Source organism: Pollachius pollachius, assembly GCF_949987615.1.
Source record: "Pollachius pollachius genome assembly, chromosome: 1".
Classification (NCBI taxonomy): Eukaryota; Metazoa; Chordata; class Actinopteri; order Gadiformes; family Gadidae; genus Pollachius; species Pollachius pollachius.
In genome coordinates, this window is record NC_136934.1 from 50,408,738 (window position 1) to 50,430,378 (window position 21,641).

General features: G+C 45.6%; 3 protein-coding genes across 4 annotated transcripts in view; all 3 read right to left on the minus strand.

The window, feature by feature from the left end:
• Positions 1 to 4,409: 4,409 nt before the first annotated feature.
• rpz (rapunzel) lies at positions 4,410 to 12,862 on the minus strand. 2 transcript variants are annotated; one of them, XM_079747164.1, is made up of 4 exons: positions 12,818 to 12,862; positions 11,312 to 11,389; positions 6,099 to 6,159; positions 4,410 to 6,048 (listed from the first exon to the last, which is right to left on the minus strand). In XM_079747164.1, exon 4 carries the CDS (start codon positions 6,040 to 6,042, stop codon positions 5,362 to 5,364), a length of 681 nt encoding a protein of 226 aa, XP_079603290.1. In that variant the 5' UTR covers positions 6,043 to 6,048; positions 6,099 to 6,159; positions 11,312 to 11,389; positions 12,818 to 12,862; the 3' UTR covers positions 4,410 to 5,361. The 2 variants fall into 2 exon arrangements, with proteins under 2 accessions (XP_079603290.1, XP_079603291.1); XM_079747165.1 differs by having other exon boundaries at positions 4,410 to 6,159; positions 12,818 to 12,860.
• On the minus strand, positions 6,577 to 10,859 carry rpz2 (rapunzel 2). Its single transcript, XM_079747153.1, has 2 exons — positions 7,881 to 10,859; positions 6,577 to 7,554 (listed from the first exon to the last, which is right to left on the minus strand). Exons 1-2 carry the CDS (start codon positions 7,961 to 7,963, stop codon positions 6,897 to 6,899), a joined length of 741 nt encoding a protein of 246 aa, XP_079603279.1. The 5' UTR covers positions 7,964 to 10,859; the 3' UTR covers positions 6,577 to 6,896.
• Positions 12,863 to 16,018: 3,156 nt separating the features above from the next.
• Positions 16,019 to 21,641, minus strand: part of bnipl (BCL2 interacting protein like) — a 12,467-nt gene continuing 6,844 nt past the window's right edge. Inside the window, 6 exon segments of the mRNA XM_079748018.1 lie at positions 16,019 to 16,773; positions 17,340 to 17,438; positions 18,080 to 18,166; positions 20,884 to 21,015; positions 21,208 to 21,272; positions 21,274 to 21,311. Of these exon segments, the coding sequence (XP_079604144.1) occupies positions 16,749 to 16,773; positions 17,340 to 17,438; positions 18,080 to 18,166; positions 20,884 to 21,015; positions 21,208 to 21,272; positions 21,274 to 21,311 (446 nt within the window). The 3' untranslated portion in view covers positions 16,019 to 16,748.

Sequence of the window (21,641 nt, forward strand, 5' to 3'; positions counted from 1 at the left end):
GGTCTGATGGGGAGGGGGAGAGAGGGGGGGAGGGAGAGAGGGAGGGACAGGGGGGGAGGGGGAGAGAGGGGGGGGAGAGGGAGGGAGAGAGGGGGGGAGGGGGAGAGAGGGGGGGGGAGGGAGGGAGAGAGGGGGGGAGGGAGAGAGAGGAGATAAAAAGAGAGAGAGAGGAGATAAAGAGAGAGAGAGAGGAGATAAAGAGAGAGAGAGAGAGAGGAGATAAAGAGAGAGAGAGAGAGAGAGAGAGAGAGGTGGGGGGGAGAGAGAGAGGGGGGGGGGGGGTAGTTAAACCCAAATCTCTTTTTTTCAGTTGAAAACTGTCCAGCTTGGTCTCACAGATTGTTGATGAACTTTTCTGCGTTATTATTGTCTAAAGCGTATAACGTGGTCAAAGAGGAACATTATCCGTAAAATACAAGAACTCTGCTACTTCTGACTGAATATGCTATTCCAGAGTAACAGTTGACTATCGAGTGTGACGTTGGTTTCAGACGGCAGCCAGTGAAACGACTGTTTCACTGGCTGCCATTGTACCAAATACGTCAGTTCTTTCTGAAACCTTCAAGGCTGTAACGACTGCTCAGGTCACATTCTTCAACTCGGAGGGGGAAGATCCTCAGCTGAAACCGAGGTTTGTTTAGCCTTCAAGGAGGCAGCTAGGGTGACGGTATCTTATGCAAGGACATAGTGCAGACATTGGGGTTCGAACCCAGAACCTTTCAGCTGGGGGACGACTCATACTTGTATTAATATTACAAATACTGGCCCTTTCGGCTTGGGGGCCTCCTCTTAGTCGTGGTTCCCTGGGCAGTAGTCCCCACCGGCCCTGTGCGGATAACACACCTTCGTCCTTTTCATGGAAACTGAATGGGCTTTGAAACAAAAGACGAGAGTGTCCTGAGAACAAAGGTGAGCACCTCGGAGGAGACGACATAATACCCAACGTGCAGCATCTCCGGGGGCATGGCGAGGTATGTCTGGTCTCGGAGGGAGCAGATCCTGTTATTCAGGACGAGCAGGATCTCAGCAGGCTTCAAGTGAACGGTTTCCCGTCCTCAACGGAGTCCTCACAAACGACGCCATACAGATATGTTCCTGTCTCCTTTAAGAAGGGGTCGTCCTTTTTATGAAAATCGTTTTTATGAAAATCTACGCTTTCTAGGATTGTGTATCAATAATCAAGGTTGTAAAATCGAGTCTTTCTTTTTATTGTACTGATTGGTCTGTGTATAAAAAGTGTTGTAGAATGCTTCTGCTTATAATACATACTTACATATCATACATTACATTCATGTGGGAATAATTATGATAGGCCTACGCTGTTATTATTATGATGAACAATTAACCAGAATGTGGTCTCTTTTCAAAGGGAATAGAGTAGCTTCGGTTAATCAGAGTTCTTATATTAATTGTCTATGTTATATGTCATTAGTTGTGAAATGATTAATGATTATTATGAAATGATTATTGTCTTTGATTGATTGATTTGAGCCCAAGATCAGGCTATGGCTCCAAAGGGAAGGAGGATGGAGGATGACGGCAGGGCTGAGCTCGACATCAGTAAATACGACACACACGCCCTTGAGTTTGTTTACTAGTCATGGTGCACAGAGGCCACACCAAGGCCGCGCGGTGTTTAGAAATCCCTCCTCATCCTCGTCTGCGACCGCGCATAAATTACCCGCTCCCACCTGATCGGACGCGCTCAGCACAGGATGCGCAGGGCAGATATATCAGCGAATCAAGTTTGTTCCGCAATATTATACGGAATGGAAACCGGACCAACAACATTTGATGATAACACACAGATCGTGTTTTTTTCTCGGTTTCTTGAATACACAACAGCAAAAGCGCCATGGATTCAAAGAAAGATAAATAAACAAGTACAGACCATGGTGAGCTGATGTGTGTTAGAAAACAACCCATGAAAAAGCCACGCGCACTGAGGAGGAATGCATCCTTTACGCATGGATTCCGCACGGACACACCTCGTGCGTTAATGGATGTGGACCAGAGGGACCCGCTTGTCTCTGTACCTCACAGCGGGCTTCTGTCCTTCACCCCCGGCCGGATCCAGCAGCGGCTGCGATGGAGTTTTTTTCTTCTTATCTGGTGAGTTGGTGGAGATTCCCACGGTTCTCCTTCTGTCAGTGTGGGTGGAAAAGATCAGAAAAATATCCACAGAGAGGGAGGTGCGCACTGAGGTTCTGCAATCAGTTTGGTTCTGTGCTGCGAGGAGTGTAGTGTGGGGGGGGAGAGGGGGGGGAGTGAGGGGGAGAGAAAGAGAGAGAGAGAGAGAGAGAGAGAGAGAGAGAGAGAGAGAGAGAGAGAGAGAGAGAGAGGGGGGGGAGAGAGAGAGGGGGGGAGAAAGAGAGAGAGAGAGGGGGTGGGAGAGGGGGAGAGAAAGGGAGGGTTAGCTGAGAACTGAGAGAGAGAGCTGGGGGTGTATAGGAAGAAAATAGGTGTGTGAGGGAGGATTCAGGTCGGAGAGGCTGAATTCAGTTTATTCGACAGAATGTTTCTTATTTTCTGCGGTCGGCAAAATGTGACCATTTATACTTTTATACCGACGATGGGATGGGCTCTAAAATATACATGAGCTATGGGTTATATATTTTGAACAGTATGGGATTTGGTGAGTGACCAATTGCGCATTTGGTTTACTACGCATTATTTATTAATGTTCCCTCGGATGCCTCCTCTGAAGGTTTGGAAACGAACGCAGATGAATCTGCGAGGTAAGATGAATTCATCATGTCTGTTTTTGGGTTCACTTTTTGATGTTTCCTCGACAGTGTATTTCTATGTCAAAGCATTTCATATTCAGTCGTATTATGCTTACTCCCGGTTCATTGTTGGGGGAATTACGCACACTTTAAATGGCCTAGCATATTGAATTTATATCACACATAGGCCTATGAAGGCAACATTAATTTTTAAGGAAGACCTATTTAGAAATGTGGGGATTTTTTACAAGGTAAGAATATGGTGCAAAATACCTATCATGTAATGTACAATGGTACAAAGGTGAGATGTTTTTAGGGGTATCTGATCTGAAATGATCGAATGAGGGTCGCAGTGTTCTTCTGAAGCGGAAACGCGCACGGAGAGCGTTAATCATGGAGACAGACCGTCTCTCCATGTAGGCGTTGTTTTTTTTATTCAATTATTATTATATATTAATTGATCAATTATATAATTGATTCGATAGATAATCTAATTCCCGCCTTCTTTCTTCCAAGTGAATTCTGATAACTGAGATCCACGACGTCCCGCCTCGTCCGGGTTGGGGGAGAATGACGCACCTGGTGTAAAGCGCAGGTAAGATATATGTACCCGTTTCCTACGGCCTGTCGTTTGGTTTCAAATGTCGCCACTGCAGAGAAGTGGTCCAACATGCTGAAGATCTTTAGACTTTACCAGTTTTTCTGGACGTTGAATGAGGGACGCACCAGAGGCGCTGAACCTGTTTTTATTATGTTCATTCTTACCACCCAGTAGGCCCTACTACAGCTTATCTAAGAGGATTTGCACCAAGGATTCGCCGAATTTTGATCATTTACGCAAACGTAGCACAGCGTTCGGAGCACTGATTCGTACAGGGAGTTTAGGGAACAGTAGCGCTTCTGAGCGCTCAGGCGCCCCGATAGCGCTATGGTGTTAAACCAGTTGGTCCGTGGCGCACTCTGGTGGACGTCTTCTGAACAACGTGGTCTCTGCACCTTGTAGAAATCTCAATACGAAATTATATTTACTACATTGATAATAGGTATACTCTGTGAATTCCTGATAATAATTCCTACACTGACAATAGCTTTCCAGAGATACTCTGTGGATACCTAATGAATCAATAATCCTAAATTGTCAAGAGAAAATATGTTAAACCTAAAATAATATAAATTTAGTTATATTCTCGTCATTATTCATGTAGATAACATTTTATGAGATTATATAAGCATTTAGAAAATATGTCTAGCGAATCGAAATGATAACACTACAGGCTTAGGCATACTTATAATTCAAACTTCCAAAAGATCCCAGCAGGGAAAGCAAGATAAGCTACTATTACTTGTGTTTTCAGACAGAAAACTGAACGCAGGTGATTGATATGGCGATTGGATTGGCTTTTTGGTTTGGTAAATACTTCATCAAAATGGGCCATAGGCCTTAAAAACAAATCCAAACAAATGTTTATAGCACTAGTAGATCTAAACGAGATATGCCGTAAGATGTAACGGTTGATCAAAGCTTGTCTATAATTATAGTGGTCCCAGGGGACGTCGAAGAACGAGACGTTAAGGTGGCACATGGTGGCACCATTTCTTCAAAAAACTCAAATCTCTGAAGAAAATGGAAAACCAGAGGGCCTATATGCACTAACACGCGTTACTTCAAAAAGTCATCCAGTCTGTTGTGTTATAGTGTTTATTCAGGGTGCTGCGTACAACAAGTGCAACAAATATAAAAAATATAATAACGAATATTCACCATTTTCAACAAAACAAAGAGGTTCATAAATTTATTCCCCCATCCTAATAGCGTAACTATATCAACAGCTAATGCAGTTTATATATGTAACTAGTTGTATATGCATATTTATGTATTCAAAAAAATCGATTTGTGCAATCCAATCATATGGCATGTGTTGAACTGTAGCTGTCTGAAATTTAAACCAGTAACAAACTTGTTCTTTAATGACCCGATCCTTAGTGATCATCAACAATAAAAAAAAGACAAAAAAATAAAAGCGGTTGGAAAAAGACGAGGATATTTAAACGTTAGACCTCTGCAGTTACACGTGTATATAAAGTATCATATATCTATTGACGGCAAAGTGTCAAAGTGCTGCCACGAACTGGCTGAATAAGTAACCTTTTCCTTTGCGTTGTCGGGTTATGCATTGTTTGGTCAAAGCGACGTCCTACCCTCAACCACCACCTGAGGGCGCTAAACCCCGCTTCGTTCAAGTCAGGGGGAAAGAAAGCCAGATTATACATGATGCAGTTGAAGAGAAGCTACGTAGTCCACATCTCCGACCCCCCCCCCCCCCCCTAGAATATAGAGAAGCAGACCAGCGGATAGAGAGAGAGAGGAGGCCCCAGCACGCCTCCACGTCATGGAGACAACCTCAGGTTGACATCCTGCTCGCACACGAGAGGACAACCGCAGGGGACCGAGAGAAGCGTCCAGCAGACAGGAGAGAAGTATAGAAGGCAGTGAAGGCAGAGAGAGAGAGAGAGAGAGAGAGAGAGACACCGGGACAGATAGAAGCCAGGCGCGGTTCCTAGCAGGGGCAATCCCAGACGACGAGACGAGAGGACCGTCGCCTCCTCCTCCTCCTTCTCCTCGTCGTCCTCCTCCTCACTTGCACTTCCTGAGCGCCTCCTGCATCTTCAGCTGCACGCGCTCCATGTTCTTGGCCCACTCCACGCCCAGGGACTCCTCGTCGTCGCCGATGACGGCGGCGTAGCCCATGAGGGCGATGAGGCCGATGCAGAACAGATAGGTGAGGCGCGTGCACAGCTTCTCCATGGTGGCCCGATCATAGCCCGAGCAGCGCAGGTACACCTCCAGGACGGGCCGGCTGAACAGCTTGGTCTTGCCCACCACGCCCTCGTACAGCGTGTGCAGGTTCTGGTCGCCCAGGTCGTTGCCGTAGCCCTCCTCGAAGAGGTCCTTGCGGCGCTGGCGATGGGCCGCGGGCGCCTCCACGAACTTCATGTAGAGGCGGAACTGGTTGCGGAGGTTCTCCTCCACACGGCCGTACTGGCCGTCCAGCGTCTCCTTCTTGATGTGCAGCAGCGTGTCGCGGTTCTGCTGGGAGATGGCGTCCAGGGACCGGTTGACGCTGCCGAACTCGCGCTTCAGGGTGCGGATGTCCTCGTCGTCCACCTGGTGGAGGACAACACGGATCAGCGAGCCCGCCACCCCGAAGATGGGGTTGACCACGGCGGCGGCCGACGAGATGCACGCCACGCACTCCAGCACCTTGATCAGACCCTGCCTCAGCTTGGCGCGGTCCTCAAGGATTTCCTCCGACATGGTGGCTGGCGGTTGAAGGGAGGGGCGGAGTCAGGGTGAGGGGCGGAGTCAGGGTGTGGCGGTTGAAGGGAGGGGCGGAGTCAGGGTGTGGCGGTTTGGCGTTGGGATGGACTGGAGCTACAGAGGTAGAGGGAGGGATGGGTGAGAGGGGGAGAGAGAGAGAGAAAGAATTCAAACATTAAAACAGAGAAGTGCCGCATTTCAAAGTAAGAAACTGATAGTTATGATGAATAAAGAAACAGAATCGCTCCTTTAAACCTTTTATAAACCTTTTCCATTGATTTAGATTGACAAAACTGGCATCAGTAGTACCAGGCTAAAATACAACCCTCTTTTCAAGATTATTGAAAGAATATTGGTATGACAACTGGATAAATTAGATTTTAGTATCAGAGATCAACCCAAATTCAGATCCATAATGACATGTTTCATACATGTTTTTTATATTTTATTCAATGACCCCTTGAGCAATTGTCTTGACAATTATTTGACGTTGTGTAGAAGGAAGGAATAATTCACTCGAAACATGACAGCAAAAATATTTATTAAAGATCAACCAGGAATGCTTTAAAAAATATAAATTAATAAGAAAATATATAATATAACAAGTAAACAAGTAACAACAAGTAACCGCCATGATAAGACAAGATTCTTTGTTCAAATATTCCCACCAGTTAGCATCAACGTTAGCATCGACGTTAGCATTGACGTTAGCATCAGCGCTAGCATCGACGTTAGCATCAACGTTAGTATCAACGTTAGCATCGGCGCTAGCATCGACGTTAGCATCAACGTTAGCATCAGCGCTAGCATCGACGTTAGCATCGACGTTAGCATCGACGTTAGCATCAGCGCTAGCTACACGCGCGCAGCACCTCCTCCACCCTCGCCTGCACCTCCTCCACCCTGGGCGCCCACTTCCGCTCCAGCTGCTCCAGGTCGTCCTCGGTTGCGGCCGTGTACGCCGCCAGCGCCGCCAGGCCCATGCCCAGCACGCCCAGCAGGTGGGCGCACCTGGTCTCCATGGCGACCCTGCTCCCGCCGCACAGCTCCCGGTGGACCTCCAGGAGGGGCCGGCCGAACACCAGGCCCCGCCCCCCGCCGACCACGCCCCGGTACAGCACCTCCAGGCCCAGCTCGCTCTTCTCCCGCTCAAACGCCTGGCGGAACTCTCGGGCGCGGGCGTGGCCGGGGGCGTGGCCTCCCGCCGGCGTCAGGGCGCGGCAGGCGGCGGCGTACTGGCGCCGGATGGCCGCCTCGCGCTCGCCGTAGGTGGCGCTGAGCTCGTCCAGCCACGCCCGCTCCACATACCGGGCACCGCCCCCTGGCTCCAGGCCCACAACACCCCCCACGGGGTCCGGAGGAGGAGGACCGCGGGGGTACGAGGGCATCATGAGGGGGAGGGGTGGAGGAGGAGGAGGATGATGGGGAGGGGTGGAGGAGGGGGAGGATGATGGGGGGATGGAGGAGGGATGTTTGGGTTGAAGCGAGGCCTTTAGTGAGGTCGGTCCCCTAGGAGAGAGAGAGACAGGTTATTGATGTATATATATTGTTTCATTTTTTTTTTTTTTTTAATCGATATTGTCTACTCAAAAGCATTTTATAACAAAAAAAACGAAAAACATTACAGAAATGTAAAGTACTTAATAGGGCTTTCAAATTAAAAAATATAAAAACAAACCTCACACACCTAGAAACCTCAAAAAGGTATAATCAAGGTATAAGCTATATATAGTATGATCTACTTTATTCTCAATATTCAAAGTAAAATGACTAAATGTATAAAATGTACATGAACCAAAAAGGCAAAGCTAGAAGGAGTGAATGAAGACTCTTACCGTGTGAAACAGCAGACGACTGAGCACTTGTCCTTGTGTGACAGCTGCCTCAGCCAACAGGCTACAACACCAACACCATACATGGGCACAGTGTGGGCGTGGTGTTACAAACCCACAGTGCTGATTGGTCCATCGCCGTCCCCAAAAGTCATCTTAGTTTACATGTAAAGCAGTTGGGTTAGGGCCCTCAATGAGCAACCGACACGACAACAAAGACTAAAATACCGACCTTTCACTGAGAGAACCAACATAATACGCTGTGGAATGAGGATGGGGCATATACACTACGATACTCGATACTCAGGTTTAGGTGTGGTGTATCGTGAATGATAACCCAACTATGACAAATGTGTTGCGGATCAGGATAACGTGAGGAAAGCACAAATGTGTTCTGCGACACTAATCTACGGCGCAGGGGGAGTACATTACAACCAGGTCCCAGTACACCCAGTAGACTGGTGTCTGGTCATGCTTTGGCCATTATGGACAGCTGTCTACCCCAGGCAGCTGGTCCCAGCTGTGTTCTGAGTCGACCGCAGATAACATGTGCTCAGTGTCCACACACACTTGCTGTTACTTTGTTGTCTAAACTAACTTAAGGGCGTGAGGATTTCATGTCTCCAAAACAAGAAAGTAACGCCTAATAACGTTCATAATTAAATTAAATGAGGCTTGCGGTAACTGTGGTAACAGGCCTAAAAAGTATTGATATATTTGCTTAAGTATTACAAAATAGTTGGTAACTACTTGGATAAATCATATACCGACTGTTTCAGCATTTGATACAGTTCAGTTACAAATTAAACCATTGTTTATCGATAACCACAATGGAGAAACGTCCCAGAGTAGCATTCTGAACAAGCATTCAGCACCAGTCCGCCTCCAATGCATCTCAACGGCCAGGCCGATAGCTCCCGACAGAAGCAGAGACGCTATTGGGCTCGTAGCACTCATTCATAGAACTGCCCCGATACACCCACCGAGAGAGACACACAACCACGACAGGGACAACACAGTATCTTGTTTCCTAGCAGAATAGTGGCCGACTTGAACGGCCGTGTGTACGGTCGATTTGGTTTCAAACTGATTTGGAGAAGGTATAATGCTTTTGAACGCGCATTCGTTGGACCGTCGACGTTATGGGTGCGCAGAAGACGCGCCATGGCCGTTAAAACATTCCCTTAAACACCGGGAAATTGCAATTTATTAATGGGAAATAAGGGATTCGTGGAAGATTGTTCCATTATTCCGGTAACACGGTTGAATCCCGCAGATCTTCGGTCGGCTAAACGTTTTAAAGAGGGCGTCATTACTGCGTAAATCTGGGCTGATGTAGAGCACCTCGTCGCTGTCGACAGTGGTCTGGCAAAAGCACTGTCTCAACATAATTCAGAACTACAACACAGGTCAGCCTGTACCACCTTGCGTAAAGTCGCGTCAATGCGCAGACCACGTTTTTTCACGAGGAAGAACTAGCTGTGAGATATAGCATAACAACATCTGTCATTGTTGTGACCGTGTTTAAACGCTAGGGGGCAGCAGATACCCTAAATACATCAGAAGCGACTGGAGGTTTCAGCACCTTGGCTGTGGACCGACAAGGGAGGCAAACGTTTGACCTATTCCTTCTCATGATTACATGAAGTGAAAAGCATTTCTTAATAAAGTTATGTGGAGAAAGGGGTAAGCAAGTGAAATTAATTGTCTTGAAACATTTAGACTTAGAAAACGTTGTTGATTATATTGACATATAATCAACAACACAGACATTGAACCAGACATCTGCAGCACTATTTAACACATAACATACACACATCAATAAATTAAGTACAGTCAAAGGGAGCATATTGCACTTCCCTAGAAGGCCTAATGCATAAAATAATGACAGAAATATGAAGGCCAGTGTACGTCATTGAAAGGAAACACAAAATGTTCTTGTTTCCAGTGGGAATGTTTTAACCTAACTATTGTTAGTGCTTGGCACTTGTTTCTAAGAACATTCTTACAGTACCTTCAGCGATATATTGTTGTTTCTTCTCTTTCTTCTGACAAATGGACTTATTGTAAGTTACTTTGGATAAAAGCGTCTGCTAAACGCCCTCAATGTAAATGTACTTGTTTCCATCTGAAACTTAATTTGGTTTAACCACCATAATGTTTGTGTTTTCTGCTTCTACAGATTGTGATCGTCATCGTCACGACGACAGCGGACTCCTCTCCACACAAAAACTAAAAGTCAGTTGAAACCCGGGTAATGATCGGTTAGAATGGATGATTGTATATGTTGTGACATTTACATTTACATGAAATGACACAAAATGTACAAAAGCCCAGTTATTAACCATATGGCCCTTGTTACACAACCAGTATAGAGGTTTCGTTTTGTCAGTCAGAGATGTGTTGTAACAATCGCCAAGTTCCCATTTAATCATAACCGACCCAAACCACAGCGAAACCAGGCCTTCCTGTTTTACTCGTCTTCTCATGTCCATCTCATCGGCCTCTGCAGCATCAGAGTACAAACATAAAATAGTATCATTCAAGGTCTGCGACCAATGTGTCTTGTCATCTTTCATTATTGCTATTCAATATTATTTAAAAGTAGTACAATTAAGTGTCAAACAATTCAAGACAGTTACCCAATCACAGTGTCCCCAATATGCGGCCTTTAAAGAGATCAGACCCTCATTTTAACCAGTGAGGGTGAACCTAAGTCCATCTCCCTTAGGGTCAGAGGATGTTGTAAGGTAAACAGAAGGCAGTCACAGGATGGGTGATAGTGAGAGGAGGACTGTATGCTAACTAGCTGTGGCCTATACCCAGGAAGTGACTCTCGGCTCAGCCACACTGGAGCAGCCATCTTGGATGTTAGGGCTCTATGATCATAGAAGTGATAAGACAAACACATTCTACCTATGATCTGACACTAAACCTTTTTAAAACCACATGAAATGTGCATATGCATCACACATTCGGAGGATGTTCAAGCGTCTATCCCTGTCACACCAGTCTTGTGTTATTTCCACAGAGGCTGACTTGTTAGCTTCCTTTGTAGCGCAGCCCAGATTCTAATCACATCTCAACAATAACTGACTCACGATATCAACACACAAGACAGTCCCCCCTAGAGGTGGGCTCACGTCCATTACCCCGCAAACACCTTCGGTAATGAACGTGAGCCCACCGCCCTCTCCCCCATGGCGGCCCGAGGCTGCAGGCCTACAGCGCCGCTCTGGCTCCCTCTAGCCGCGCCACTGCGCTCCCTCCGAGGCAACCTCTACTGGGCTGGCCCACCCTCCCCTGGCTCACTACACTGACTGTTCACCTGAAAACCTCCTTATTCCTAACGAAATATAGAGGATAACGGCCGTTTGTTACCCCCAATCCGATCTTTGGTAACTTGTGAGCACTTTAGGAAGAGGATTGCTTACCTTTTGGGAGTTTCTTTCCTGAGGCCTCCCTCTCCAAAGTCCAATTTTCGAATCCCTCCTTCTTCTTCCCAGCAATCCCTGCAATGAAGGACACTTCCATGTATGTTGAATGTGTAGGGGTGTCCACATTGGATTAAACCACTTCTACAGGGCTGTTAGGCCCCCAGATGCCCAAATATGTCCATTTTGGTTCCAAAAATGTATCCAATTTCAAGATGTCATTTTTAAATGAAATATTAATTATTTTAATTATTTTATCCCCTTCATCAAATAGATAACCCCCCCGTCTAACAGCTCAACATATTCTGACCCATCCACCAGCCATACAGTTGAAACACAAGAGCGATTGTCAGCCAGTGCGCAACCAAACTTCCAGAGGGTTTCTGGTGCGTATTGAGAGGTTGCCATGCCCTGCAGCTTCTATATATGACAACAAAATAAAGTATTCAGAGGACACATGTCTCTTTGTACCCCTTCAGTAAAAACTGGACGGAAGAAACCGCAAAAAAAACAGTAAAAAAAAAAAAGATTCCAAACTAGCAGGGACTAAGTTAGGGTTTGATTCGGGACCTCTCCAAAAGTGCAGAGGCATTCCCAAAAGAGACAGGACGATCTCCAGAAGGCTTTATAAACCAATTATTCTGCTTAAGAAGGTAATTATGCTAATATTTGTCTTGAAATTTCACTAATAGTGTTAGTTTAGAGACATAATTGAGAAATAGATTATTTAAGAGCAGCCAATAGAAAACTTGCACCAAAAGCCACTGGTATTAAACGGCAGAACTTGCAGCGTGTATATGTTCAATATAAACGGTCTATTATATAACAACAACAATAATTAGTCTCTATATTATACTTGTTGGAAGTACTTATAAGGGTAGTCAACGGCAAACAAATACTATTAAATTATAAATGCCTATTTCGTACCTCACACGAGACACATTGAATAAGCTTTACCAATGCGCAAAGCAAGTTCCTTAAAAAAGCTTGTATTGTTACTGTTCCTCCTATTTAAAATTAAACTTCGAAAAGATCGATTTTAACGATATTGAAGTTTAGGAAGCCTGTAAAAACTGATAGTGACAAAAAACCGGTTGGTCGCAGTCAGTGTTTGCCCATAATAACATCAGCAGGATATGCAAACGATTCCTCAACTGTAGGATGGACAGAATCCTGGTCCTCAGATCCTGGTCCGAGGACGCTCACATTCCGGGGAGGGGGACAGTGTTTAGGAAAACACAGTCTACATAGATAGGCGTCTATCCTGGCGCATGTCCAGACCTGATCCTCGGGGAAGACCCCCAACCCGCATTCCACCTGAGGGCAACACGCTGAGGGGGAGCTAGACGACACACACACACACACACACACACACACACACACACACACACACACACACACACACACACACACACACACACCCCAATGCGCACGACGCTTTCCTGCGAATAAAGCCCACAGTTGGAGAATGATTGGTCCAATATCAGTGAACCGGTGGAGTTATACCTTATGCTTTATGATAATCCATCGGAGCGCGTGTCGTCTCGCGTCTCGCTGCGTAGGTTCTGCGCGCTCCGTTCAGAGGGTCATCTCCATGAGGGGGGCGGGGGCGCGCACTGTTTTGTCAGCTGGTGCGTGTGCATGTGTGGGTCTATTGTGCACCAGCTGCGCAGCTGTCAAGACCCAGCGTACCACGTTTCAGAATCAACCCCACGAGGCCTGTATAAGACGAGCAGATTCGCCCCCCAACGGTGCACGACCAGGCGATGGTTTCCTATAAGAAACGCAGGATGATTCTTGCGTCATCATGGAACCGTGTTGCGTGTTTTTGTTGCAGATCCACAGCGCGACGTCTAGACGGGATGCGAACCACGCCCTGCGGGTCTGCTGTCAGTGTAAACACAGCCTGGATTATTTACCATACATAGCAAACAAATAAACAAATACATCGCCATATAATTAGAATAATACGGCATCTGTGTATAAAGCACAGTAAGGGTTAATATTAGATTGGCCATAACCATTGCATAGCCCATGTTTTAACGTTTTTCCTTTTTACCATTTATTCCACCACTTGTTTCATATTTGCTGACGACATGACTTCTGGTGAGTTTGGAATCATACATTTTTGTAATAAATGATGTATAAACTGAACTAGTTGATGCGTCTTCTTTGTATCATTTGTTGAATTCAAATATGCATGCGTCATACCACCTGGACACAAGAGCAGCAGCGACACCAAACAAATAAAAACATGTCACTATTTTAAAATTGGGGTCTGGGGTGGGGGATGATGGATGGTGATGATGATGATCTATAGTTTTCAGGTTATAGGTTCAGGCTCAGACAGAGAGGGACTGTGGTCCTAAAGGTTTACTAGAGTTTGTTGTTGTTTGGGATCTTCTCCTCCTCCTCTTCCTCATCCTCTTCCTCCTCCTCTTCCTCATCAACTTCCTCTTCTTCCCACTGCTGGCGTCTGTGTAAGTGTTTCAACAGGGACGCTTACTGACTACATGGCTCACAGGAAGTCAGAGATGGGAAACAAGTTTGGTAATAGTAGAGACCAATACTGACCGAGCGCGATCCCATCGTACTCAGCCTCCACCCCAAGCCGACCTGCAATGTCAACAGCAAGTCAAGGGCAAGAACAGACACAGGACAGAGTAAAATAACATAATGACACTCTCAATTGACATCCATTCTATTCCAAATGAGTGTTTAGAAGCTCTCGTTGTCGTGCCTTTGATCCGTCCATCACATGTCGCTGCGCATGAACTGCCCAGGCAGGTATCTCTGTTAGTGCCCACAGACACATATTCACACGTATAGGTGCTGTGTTCGCGCTTCACTCTGCCAGCTTGCCGGTCTGAGGAGATGGAGATGAGCGGTTAGAATCTGAGTGAAGATTTTGGCTGCGTTTTAGGTAGTGGGACTATTGTGAATTCTGTGCGGGCGTTTGTGTGTTTTAACAGATTCGAACGCAGCCTAAAGCACTCACTTCTGAATCAAAATGAACTTCTGGGTTCCCGGTTGTATGAATGTAATAATGGGACAAAGGTTGACTGAACACTAACTTCCCTCTTTTCCCTCCGAGCCATGAGGCTATTTAGTAACTAAAGCTCTAGCATTACAAATAAACAGTTAGATGCAAAGTTCACCAACGTGCTCCTGACATTCAACATTCAAGATTTTGACCTGCCTGCCGCTTAGTCTCAGAGTCTGTTCCTGCCCAGGGGCCTTTAAACACAGCATGTTAACTTGTGAATAGGTTTGTCTGTGGGCACTATTGGAGATAGACGCCAGGGCAGTTCATAGGAGCTTACGTACGTTGAACGAAACCAGAGTACAGCTGGGAGAACTGTTAAACCCTCATTTAGAGTAGAATGGATGTCAATGGATCACCATCTGCCCAATGTTTGGATGTACCTACAAGATGAGAGGGGGGAGTTGAACAAAATCACGGCTGTTTTACTTCTGGACAAGGACCATATCGCAAATGAACCATAATATTTAACTGTTTGATCTAACAACCGTCCAATAAACGTAACAATAATAACCATAACCATAACCTTATCTGATCTATTGACAACAATTCAAGGTCATTCGGGGACAAACACCAGAGGGGACAACCCCATTCTGTTGGAATGGGCACTGGGACCAGTTCACCGAACCAGTTTGAATGGGAGCAGGGACCACTTCACTGAACCAGTTTGAATGGGAGCAGGGACCAGTTCACTGAACCAGTTGGAACACAAATCATCATCAGATGGCTTTAAGAGATACAGATACAGAACACTCCTTTAACACAAAGTTAGTTTTTATGGTTAATAATAGTTCGTTTTATTTGTCTTATTTTATTAATATTATTACTTTTTCATGTATTTCTCTGAACAACATTACATGTGCTATTTAAATAACACTACATTATATTGTGTTATGAATACTTATACTCGGACCAGCCTCCTGTATGCTCGGCTTGTTCCCTGCTGGAGCTTGTATTTATAAGATAAGATTAACGTTATTATTCCCCAGAGAAGACATTAAATAGTGGTTCTGTGTGGTGCCTCTGTGGTTTTAAGCACTGTTTCAGTAACATCTGGTGATCTTTATAACGTAGAGATGATGTGCTTTAAAATGTGGATGCATGCAGACCTCCTCTATTAAATATAAGGCAGTCGTCTGGAAATGATAACGCTATCGCTGTAACCACAACTTCCGCCACTAGAGGCGGCTAATGGGAAAACGTGCGTCCAAAACGACACGGCGCGGTTTCCAATTAACTCATTAATCTCTCGCTGTGCTTCGACGATTTGACGACATATCCAGAGTAAAAAACTGAAGCAAGTTTGCGGGATTTATGTTGGCTTTGCAAGGATCTACTACTGCCGCTTGCAGCGTTGTTCCTCCTTTGTTGCTAAGTGTTTTTTAAACTTTCATATTTGAACAGAATGCACGATTTATTAACAATCAAGACAACAAGGAATCTCTTATATATATTAATACGCCATACGAAACAAAAGTCATTATTAACATTATTCTATGAATATTGATGGTTGAATATGTGAACAGCTTTGAGCCAGGGGCCATCAAGTCTGATCTGAATCTCAGTCTCTCAACATTCATCGATCTTGGCTGAAAGTTACACGCACACACATACACACATTGTACACACATCACAACAGTTAAAGGGAAAAATATGAACTATCATGACGCCAAACCACTTTATTGTTACCAAATAAGACCATTGAACATGTCCAGCATTTTACAAATACATTAATGACAATTAAAAATATATCTTAAAACACTTTCTGTTGACTCCATAGAGGAACGTTCATCTGTCTTCTAACATGACATGGCTGACCACTATTAACCAAAAACCAGTTCTATACAACAGATAAATTCACTAAGTGTTTGACAGCCAGCAGGAGAGACAGGTTTGGTTTTAGCCAAGCTTGTGATCTTGGAAATAACAGTAGGTAGAAAATGATTGAAAAACGAAATGTTGTGAATTTTGTTTTTTAAAATAAAATCCATTAGGAGAAGAACGAAGAAACTATTACTAAAAAGTTAAAATAATAGACAGAAAATGACCATTTTTAATATATTACCTCCCTTCATGCTAGATATTTACAGTTATTATTAAAAATAATAATAATAAACATATTTACATTAATTTACAGTTTTCAAGTGTGTGCGAGCAGTGGCGGACTGTGCCCCCCCCGGTTGAAAAAGTGCCCTCTAGAGTGGTGAATACGAGAGAAAGTACCTTATTGGCTGCCCTTTACCTGTGAAAATATGAATGGGTGCCCTCTGGTGCCCCTTCATACAATAAATTATGAGGATGCGCCCTCTAGAGCAAGAATGTGACCTTTTTATTTTTTTCAAACAGTCTGAGTCCGTCACTGCGTGCGTGTGCGTCCTCTCAGCCTCCACAGATTCACCTCTTCAACTTCTCGTCCATCCTGGAGGAAATAAAGACATTTGCACAAAGTTACAATGATAACCTATACAGTACATCAATATGTGAATACTAACATGGCTTCTATAGGAAAGTAAGCAGTTGAGGCGTCACGCCCAAATTATAATTTTGCGTAAAAAATATGCTAAGATCCCTATCGCTACACGATACTACATGAACACGCCAACCCCGTACCGTGCCTGTCGCTCCGTAGCTGTTTATGCACACTTTATTTTATTTGACAGTGCTATACTGCCCACTTGTGGTCACATTGGCTTGACACGCTCGTATAAATACAGGCAGCGCGGTTGAGATCCACACCGTGTCTCTGCATCGTGACGTGGATCTTCACGCATGTATTCAGAACTACACATGCAGCCCAAAGGTGATATTTCCCCTCCCATTCATTTCCAATGACGTGCGTGTGTGTGAGTGAGTGAGTGAGTGAGTGAGTGAGTGAGTGAGTGAGTGAGTGAGTGAGTGAGTGAGTGAGTGAGTGAGTGAGTGAGTGCGTGCTTGCGTGCGTGCGTGCGTGCGTGTGTGTGTGCGTGCGTGCGTGCGCTCTCTTACTCCCTGATGTGTGTGGGTATCAGCAGGCTCTCGGTGGGGATGAACTCGGCCAGCTCCTCCAGACTGCGGATGAAGCAGATCTTCCTGCTGAACTTGTCACTGCAGAGAGAACAGGGCACACCACAAGACAACGCAACCAGTCAGGCCCAGTCTGTTGTATTCTCGAAGCCCTTCAGCCCAGAGACAGCCACAAAGGTCTCAATAGTCCCACATTATACCCTCAAACCCCCTGAAGGTCAAGATCAGGGTCCCCCTCAACCCCAGAAGGAGAGACCTTGAGATGAACCCAGAAAGAGGCCTCACCCTCATGGAGGGATGGTCAGGAGAGCATCAGGTGCCATTAGACGTGCTATGGGAGGTGTCTCAGACTCGAGCATGAGAAGATGAGAGGATGAGGAGATGAGATGAGAGGATGAGAAGATGTAAAGGTAAGAGGTTGAGAAGATGAGAGGATGAGAGGATGAGGAGATGAGATGAGAGGATGAGAAGATGTAAAGGTAAGAGGTTGAGAAGATGAGAGGATGAGAGGATGAGGAGATGAGATGAGAGGATGAGAAGATGTAAAGGTAAGAGGATGAGAAGATGAGAGGATGAGAAGATGAGAGGATGAGGAGATGAGATGAGAGGATGAGAAGATGAGAGGATGAGGAGATGTAAAGAGATGAGGATGTGTTTGATGTCATTGACAGATATGTGGGTGAAATGCAGAGAGGAGAAGGAGGCGGTGGGATGGAGGAGACCTGATAAAGGGCTTGACCAGGGTGAGCATGGCCTTGATGTACCAGGCCGGGTGCACCACCAGAAGACCTTTCAGGTCTTTCTTCAGCCTGGAGGAACACGAGGAGCCAGGGTTAATCATTGTTACTCCATCACCCACAAGACAGCCTAACAGCTGCTGTACGTGGACCTCTCCACCCCTGTGGTCTACAGGTGGACATTCGTCCGTCTTCTCTTGCTGCGTTCAACTGTTAAGTTCGAAGTCATTCCTAGATGCATCTTTGTTCAGTTGCACTGCTTTCACTTAAGCTGCGTATTAACCAAGCTCAACGTGAATTATATACTGTATTTGTGTCTTTTAGGGGTGTTTTCCTGAGTCAGGCTGATGAGTCACATCATATACAGTGGGGCAAAAAAGTATTTAGTCAGCCACCAATTGTGCAAGTTCTCCCACTTAAAAAGACGAGAGAGGCCTGTAATTTTCATCATAGGTAAACCTCAGCTATGAGAGACAAAATGAAAAAAAAAAATCCAGAAAATCACATTGTCTGATTTTTTAAGAATTTATTTGCAAATTATGGTGGAAAATAAGTATTTGGTCACCTACAAACCAGCAAGATTTCTGGCTGTCACAGACCTGTAACTTCTTCTTTAAGAGGCTCCTCTGTCCTCCACTTGTTACCTGTATTAATGGCACCTGTTTGAACTCCTTATCAGTATAAAAGACACCTGTCCACAACCTCAAACAGTCACACTCCAAACTCCACTATGGCCAAGACCAAAGAGCTGTCAAAGGACACCAGAAACACAATTGTAGACCTGCACCAGGCTGGGAAGTCAGAATCTGCAATAGGTAAGCAGCTTGGTGTGAAGTAATCAACTGTGGGAGCAATTATTAGGAATTGGAATACATACAAGACCACTGATAATCTCCCTCGATCTGGGGCTCCACGCAAGATCTCACCATGTGGGGTCAAAATGATCACAAGAACGGTGAACAAAAATCCCAGAACCACACGGGGGGACCTAGTGAATGACCTCCGGAGAGCTGGGACCAAAGTAACAAAGGCTACCATCACTAACACACTACGCCGCCAGGGACTCAAATCCTGCAGTGCCAGACGTGTCCCCCTGCTAAAGCCAGTGCATGTCTGGGCCCGTTTGAAGTTTGCTAGAGAGCATTTGGATGATCCAGAACAGGATTGGGAGAATGTCATATGGTCAGATGAAACCAAAATAGAACTTTTTGGTAAAAACTCAACTCGTCGTGTTTGGAGGAGAAAGAATGCTGAGTTGCATCCAAAGAACACCATAACTACAGTGAAGCATGGGGGTGGAAACATTATGCTTTGGGGCTGTTTTTCTGCCAAGGGACCAGGACGTCTGATCCGTGTGACGGAAAGAATGAATGGGGCCATGTATCGTGAGATTTTGAGTGAAAACCTCCTTCCATCAGCAAGGGCACTGAAGATGAAACGTGGCTGGGTCTTTCAGCATGACAATGACCCCAAACACACCGCCCGGGCAACGAAGGAGTGGCTTCGTAAGAAGCATTTCAAGGTCCTGGAGTGGCCTAGCCAGTCTCCAGATCTCAACCCCATAGAAAATCTTTGGAGGGAGTTGAAAGTCTGTGTTGCCCAGCGAAGGCCCAAAAACATCACTGCTCTAGAGGAGATCTGCATGGAGGAATGGGCCAAAATACCAGCAGCAGTGTGTGAAAACCTTGTAAAGACTTAGAGAAAACGTTTGACCTCTGTCATTGCCAACAAAGGGCATGTAACAAAGTATTGAGATGACCTTTTGTTATTGACCAAATACTTATTTTCCACCATAATTTGCAAATAAATTCTTTAAAAATCAGACAATGTGATTTTCTAGATTTTTCTTTTTCATTTTGTCTCTCATAGCTGAGGTATACCTATGATGAAAATTACAGGCCTCTCTCATCTTTTTAAGTGGGAGAACTTGCACAATTGGTGGCTGACTAAATACTTTTTTGCCCCACTGTACATAAAGCTATACAAAGAAAGAGAACATTCAGTGATCTCAACCAGTACGCGTAGATGGAGGGGAGATGCTACAAATAAAAGATTGTCAGACTCAGTGAATATACCATAAGAAATGAAACAGGATTGGTTCGATAGCTAATTTGTTCCATATTCTAGGGGAGAAAGCAGGGTACGTTTCATTCTTATTTAGAGAGATAACGCATCTCAACACCAACCGCTAACGAAAGCAGCGGCTTAATATTTACTACTTTATTTAACACTTTGTCTTCCATCTTTCTCCCTTCTCCTCCCTTACTCTCCTAAAAACACCCCTCTAAAATATCCTTACTGAAGTCACTTTGGACAAAAGCATCTTTTAAATCCCCTGAATGTAAATTTGAATGTAAATGTGTGCGCCATGGCAACCGTCGGTATGTAAGTAATCTTACACCTGACCTGGAGGAGATGTAAACTCTATTTGGCTACGCCTAACCACGTAAGGTTAGGGTTAAGGTAAGGGCCAGGATTATGGTTAGGTTAGGGCCAGGGTTAGGATTGGGGTTAAGGTTAGGACCAGAGTTAGCCTACCTTCTGTCGATTGAGGTGTAGGGTTAGGGTTAAGGTTAGGACCAGAGTTAGCCTACCTTCTGTCGATGGAGTTGTAGGGTTAGGGTTAGGGTTAGGGTTAGGTTAGCCTACCTCCTGTCGATGGAGGTGTAGGGTTAGGGTTAGAGTTAGGGTTAGGGTTAGGGTTAGGTTAGCCTACCTCCTGTCGATGGAGGTGTAGGGTTAGGGTTAGGGTTAGGGTTGGGGTTAGGGTTAGGGTTAGGTTAGCCTACCTCCTGTCGATGGAGGTGTAGCACTGGTGCAGCCAGCGGATGGTGGGCAGCTTGTTCCGGGGGGCCATGCTACATAGGTACACCAGGATGTAGTTCTCTGACACCATCAGGTCAAGGGTCCCCACGATGTACCTGGAGACACACACACACACACACACACACACACAGACACACACACACACACACACACACACACACACACACACACACACACAGACACACACACACAGGATCAGGGTTTCATGTTTGGACCAGAAACACATCACAGTACAGTGAACAGTTTGTGTGTTGTGTGTGTGTTGTGTGTGTGTTCTGTGTGCTCACCTGAACAGGTTCTCCATGACGTAGTCGTAGTTCGCCACCGTGTTCTCCGGCAGGTAGCACGCGGAGTATGAGGATGATGGCATTCATGCCGTCGCCGTAGTAACCTAAGAGACAAACAGGACGAGTCCCATGATCAGCGAGACGCCACCGCGGTCAGCGAGGCTCCCGCTGGCCGCCGTGAGACTCTTTCAGGGGGCGGGACATGCCAGGAACACACAAGATGGACGACACAACGAGGCAGCCTCCGAAACATTGAACACCTTCTCAACGAAAAGGTGCTACTACAACCTCGGTTAGCGTTTGGAGCCTTCGCTCAATGTGGACCCTTTTGACAAGATACTGTTGGAGAGGACGCCAATCATCGCCTCTGGAGGATGACTAGCGAGCGAGAAGAGGGCACAGGAGACTCTAGAGAGAGAGGGGGGGGAGAGGGA

What these genes read in the sequence shown, in the direction of transcription:
- rpz (XM_079747164.1), bottom strand. Translation starts at nt 6,042, where the DNA reads ATGTCGGAGGAAATCCTTGAGGACCGCGCCAAGCTGAGGCAGGGTCTG.
- rpz2 (XM_079747153.1), bottom strand. Translation starts at nt 7,963, where the DNA reads ATGTATGGTGTTGGTGTTGTAGCCTGTTGGCTGAGGCAGCTGTCACAC. An exon ending in GTCGTCTGCTGTTTCACACG is followed by an intron (nt 7,555 to 7,880) that starts GTAAGAGTCTTC and finishes TCTCTCTCCTAG; the next exon opens with GGGACCGACCTCACTAAAGG.